Source organism: Uranotaenia lowii, chromosome 1 (genome assembly GCF_029784155.1).
Source record: "Uranotaenia lowii strain MFRU-FL chromosome 1, ASM2978415v1, whole genome shotgun sequence".
Taxonomy (NCBI): Eukaryota; Metazoa; Arthropoda; class Insecta; order Diptera; family Culicidae; genus Uranotaenia; species Uranotaenia lowii.
In genome coordinates this window covers 137,275,467-137,280,997 of record NC_073691.1, presented here as the reverse complement: position 1 = coordinate 137,280,997, position 5,531 = coordinate 137,275,467, and the positions used below count along the sequence as shown (strand labels likewise).

The window sequence follows — 5,531 nt, the reverse complement described above, 5'->3', positions numbered from 1 at the left end:
AGTTTAGGAAAAAATTGCAATTGAAAAAGATGCACATCAACTCGAAATCGTAGTTGAAAATATAAAATTCCAAAAAAGTCGCTGTAAACATCCGTTATTGTCTGAATCGTATCTTTTTCACCGTTATTGGATAGATTAGAAGTAAATTGAACATTCTGCATTAAAAGTTTGAAAAATAGTGCACAGTATTGTTTTAATAGCCATCGTCCACACTTACCCCGGTGTACCTTATAAAAATTCGGAGAGATACGATTCGAAATTAGTTCTGAATTTTAAAACCAAATTTATCAAAGTGCGTTGGATAATGTTTCAATAAAAAAAAATAGTAACATTAACATTTGAAACCATGCATTAAAATGTTTTCGAAATATCATGATCGATTCTGAAACATGAAGTTTGTCTGAATTAGAAAAAAAAACGCGTGGAAGTTTTCTGAATATTAATTAGAGTTTCGAAGCTCAGTTTCCATATTTAACGTTTGCGGTAGTGCTTTTTCTGTTTCTGAAAAAGTTGAGAAATTCCATAATTAGTCTGAAAGAGCAAATTAACGTCTGAAATAAGGCTTAAGCAACACTGTCAGATTTTCCGTTCAATTTTCAGAAATTTTATTTACCAAGAAAGTTATGTTATTTTGACGAAAAAAGCTGCAATTCGACACACTCTGTTACATACTTACAAAAATTCTGTACAAGTCCATATTTCCTTTCAGACATTGAAAAAAAAAACAGATCGAAGATCCTCGTTAGATTGGGAAATTGAAAACAGATTTTTTGTCGACAGTCGATCTTACTTTTGATTAATCCTATGCTAAGTGATATCTTCGAGGATAGTAGGAAAGATTGAAATTTCAAGATTCTTTTTTTAAAAGGATTAATGAGCATCAAAATAAACATGATACAAAGAATAGCATTGTTTTATTTATGTTTCTATTTCTTTAAAATTACGATTCGAGAAACAACGTGCATGAAAAGCTTAAACAGAAAATACCGAGTTCAGCATTTGACGACAGTGTGAGATATTTGATGGCTAGTTTCTATGCTCCGATTACCATGCACACGGTTGTAAAACTAATAAATTATTGTCTACCAGAGTTGATCGTAATATGATTTTAGTTTAACTTTATTGCAATCAAAATATTACTCTCTGGTGTCGTTTGATAGTTCATACAAGAGGTGTAAAATGTTAACAGCGTAATACTCGTGTAGGCATTGATAGGCATGTTGGCTTAATTCAGTGTCAATTGTAAGCGAGACGAGCTGCTTGTAGTGGATCTTCCGTAGGTAAATCTTTGTCATCGTAACGCCGGTTTATGTTGGTAAAATCCTGCTGGAACACATGCATCTCCACCTCTTTTCGATTAGCTAATTTTTTCGTTGCAATTCCACTGTACCGATCTTCGGGAATTTCGTACTGAGAAATGCTGGCAGCACTGTTACGTCGACAGTCAAGATCGTAATTGTACGATCGCTGCAAATTCAAACTGGTTGGAGGTGTTTGGATGCGTTGAACTGCCGTAACAGGTGCCAGATGTCGCTGCTTACTGGAGGAGGAGGATGAGGAATGATCTTCGTTTGCTTCCATAGCCGCATCAATTGGTGCAGGGACACGAAAAACAGTGTCGAAACGAGGTTTTAACAATGAACAAATTTCCTCAATCCCATCTAACGATTGTTGTAAATCTCCGGTCGGATTGCTTGGCCTAATGTGCCGCCTTAAGACATTGAGGTATTGCATAAGTTTAGCCCGGCTGACGGACATAATGTTGTAGGCATCTTGAAGTTCAATTTTCAACAGTTCTGGATCCTAAAGAGATAAACATTCACGATCACTCACTATGCCTGCAAAATATGCAACTTAAACAACTTACATCTTCCAGATATCCATCGGTGATGCTAGGATCTTTAACGGTTTCCCGATAGTTGGAGGCAGCAGCTGCTTTTTTCGCGGCTATCGCAGCCCTCGAACGCAGCTCAGCTGCCGTGCTGTTCCTCGGCAAGGATGAGGTTCGGGCTCGCTCGTCCGCCTGCTGCAACGGATGTTCCGTAGTTGGTTGTCGTTTTTGCCGCATGGGAAGTGTGGAATATTTCAAATACTCCATTTCAATGTTCTTGGAACGCATCACAGGTTGTTGAAGAGGTTTTTTCGGCGGAGGAGACGAAACGTAGATCATGGCCCCGGCAGGCCGTTCGTAGATCTTAACCAGTTTGTAAGAAAAGTATTTGATGAGAGATTTTGTATGAAACTTTCACTTTTTTTTATACATTTTCTTCTTCTTATTTTTTTAAATTGTGGATTCTGGAAATCCACGAATGGATACATTTTCCTAAATGAATTATTTTTATTATGAATAGTTAATGTTTGTTTACCCGTTTACCCGTTTCTGGAGTGTCAATTTGACGCTATATATCTCTTGTTTCTCAACCGGTTTGTACAAAATTTTAAAACTATAAATAACTATAAACTATAACTTTAACCTTCCCGCGCCGCTCGGGTCAATATGACCCGAAGCGTACATTCAATTCATCATAACTCGTGACAAAAAAATCGGAAAAATCTGAAATTTGGAAAAATTATGCAGAGCCGCAGAATACACAATCTGTAGTACCAGATAACTTCCGGTGACCACCGGAAATGGCCCCATGAAAAAAACCGATAATATGCCGTTCGGGTCATATTGACCCGAGCTCTTGCGCTCGTTCCCCTGGCCACAAATAATAACCGATTTTGATGATATTATATTCATTGTTTAGATAATTTTATGTAGTTTCTCAACATTCCAAAATTAAGTCAATAGGTTTTAGGAATTTACCGGTAATCGGTTCCGAATGAAAAAAGTCCAAAAAAAGAGCTCTTTTTGAAATGCTTATAACTTCTGAATGATTTATTGTTTTGATCTAACTTAACGATTTTCGAAATTGTTAAGAATTTACCTTTCTACAGATGTACAAATATATAGGGGTCCAGTGGAAGGTTTGGCCGCTATTCCAGAACTTCCGGTAGAAAAAATTCTTACTTCAAAAAAGACACCCAATTTTGGCTTTGCATTGCTGTATCTCGTTTACCAATGGACCGATTCTCTAAATTAAAATTTTAGTTTTTTTTCGTTAACTTTATTATTATTTTCGTAGAACATAGTTGGTTTCTCAAAAATCTCAGTTGTTCAGTATATTGTAATGAAACTAACAACTTTTTTGACATTTTTCAAACTCTCCCTCGTCTTGGTGGGTTTACGGGATTTTGATAGCGTGATTTCTCTAAAATTTGAACTCAAATTGGCCACTTTTTATATACCTAGAGATTCATTAGAACCTCCTCTTTCGATTGACATACCTTTTGAGTAGTGTTTCAAAAATTTGTAGCAACGTTTTTCGAATTTACTAAAAGTTGTCAGATTTCAAACAGTTTTGCCCACGTTTCCAGCAGGTTGGGGTACAAATCTCGCACCCCTCACGTAGCTGCGGGAGAAACAAATCCTTTATCTCTCTTTTTGTCGCTCACCAAATCCACCACCCAGCAGAAGGAGGAACTGCCGTCTCGCCGCGTGGCTTTGATAATTAATTGTGCTAATGCTGATAACGTAATGAATGTTTTATTATTGTAGGTATTGTTTGAATCTTTCTTTAAATTTTATATTATACCTATATTTTATGGATGGTATTGAGCTTGAGCTTGAGCTTGAGCTTAGATAAACCGTACATTTCAGTAGTTGCTACTCCGTGATTGACAAGAATCAACAAAATTGTACATAGATCCAAATAAATGGGGCTTGGGATTAGCTTACCATTTTCTGTGTACACGTTTCGAAGGTTCCTTATCTTATATGGTCAATAACGGCGCCGGCCACGTCCTTACGGTTCATCGGGGAAAGGGAAGGATTGTTAGTCCGACTTCCGTTGCTACTAGAGACCGAATACACCTCTAAATCTCCACGGTGGTCACAGGAAGGATGGTTTGTTAGTGGGGAAGGTAAATAAGATCTGGATTCCCTTTGGGAAGGGATGTGATCAAAGCAAATTTAAATATTTAATGATCGATGTACTTAGCACCGGTGCAACTTACCGAAGATGCTCTTGATTTAAGTCTGAAAATATGTAGTTCACTTTGTTCGCGAATAAATGAAACACAATTTACTCAGCTTAACAATCTACGATAATGTTTGGTAGCACATTGACGTCTTCAATAGAACCCTACAAGCGTATTAATTATTTATAATTATAAACTGTTTTGTTGTTAAAAAATAAATAAACTAAAATATTTTATAAATAGAGTTCTAGATTTATGATAAACAGTGATTACTTCAAAATCTGTAGAAAACAAATGTTCTTTTAGTTTGGCAACCATGAAATCAAACTTAACGAAACTATTTGATAGCTTTCCTGACGTGAACCGTTCAAAAGTTTTGTGCTTTTATCAATTTAGCGAACATTTCGTATTAACAAAATCTGTTTATTTTAGATGAATTTCACAAAATTCTCTTTAAAACAGAGAGAAACATGCAAAGGATGTATTGCTCAGACTGGGAGTTAAAAGGAAAATAAAGATACTTATCTTGTTTTGAAGCTCTGTCCAGCGTAACCAAACCACATACAGAAAAGAATTACGAAGCTTTCTTCAAAAGTGCTAAAACTGCGCCATCTTTATTTAAAATTAGCAGCAGCAGAGAAAACCAAACTGAAAACGATTACAGCGCTATCTACATTCGAAACATAACATTGCACTTCGTTAAAGCTCTTCGTTCGAGAGCCATGTTCGCGTCATCACATTACCAATAACAAAACGAAAACATCATTGCACTTGAACTAAAAATATTCAAAAGCGATTTGACTCATTGCACTTCTCATTGTAACTCCTTGCTTAACCTTGGCACAGACACTTCACAGATGGAAATAATAAATGAAACACAATAAAACTTGACTGGATCATTATAAAAAAAACTTTTTTCTTCTGCTCATTTAAAATCACCCACTACACTCTATACCTATATTTTATGGATGGTATTATACATTAATCTATTATATTCAAGCACAATCATCTGCAACTGTGAAATTTATTATGTTTATAACATTTTTACTGTTTCGATTGTAGTAGTTTTAACACCTTTATGTCATTCGCGACTTATATCAACGATGCAGTTGGCAGACAGTCATGGAAAAACTTATCCGGTACAACTGTGCTTGAACTCCGGGATTTCTGATTTCAGATTTCAGCTTAAGATTTCAGTTTCAGATTTCAAGTTCAGATTTCAGATTCAGATTTCAGATTCAGATTTCAGATTCAGATTTCAGATTCAGATTTCAGATTCAGATTTCAGATTCAGATTTCAGATTCAGATTTCAGATTCAGATTTCAGATTCAGATTTCAGATTCAAATTTCAGATACAGATTCGGATTTCTGATTTCAGATCCAGATTCCGGATTCCAGATTCAGATTTCAAATTCAAATTTTAGATTCAGATTTTAGATTCAAATATCAGTTTTAGATTTTAGATTCCGATATCATATTTAGATTTCAGATTCAGATTTCAGATTCA

General features: G+C 35.5%; 1 protein-coding gene across 1 annotated transcript; it reads right to left on the bottom strand.

Moving 5' to 3' along the window:
- Positions 1-906: 906 nt before the first annotated feature.
- Positions 907-5,286, bottom strand: LOC129756394 (uncharacterized). Its single transcript, XM_055753256.1, has 2 exons — positions 1,868-5,286; positions 907-1,803 (listed from the first exon to the last, which is right to left on the bottom strand). Exons 1-2 carry the CDS (start codon positions 2,168-2,170, stop codon positions 1,237-1,239), a joined length of 870 nt encoding a protein of 289 aa, XP_055609231.1. The 5' UTR covers positions 2,171-5,286; the 3' UTR covers positions 907-1,236.
- Positions 5,287-5,531: the final 245 nt, after the last annotated feature.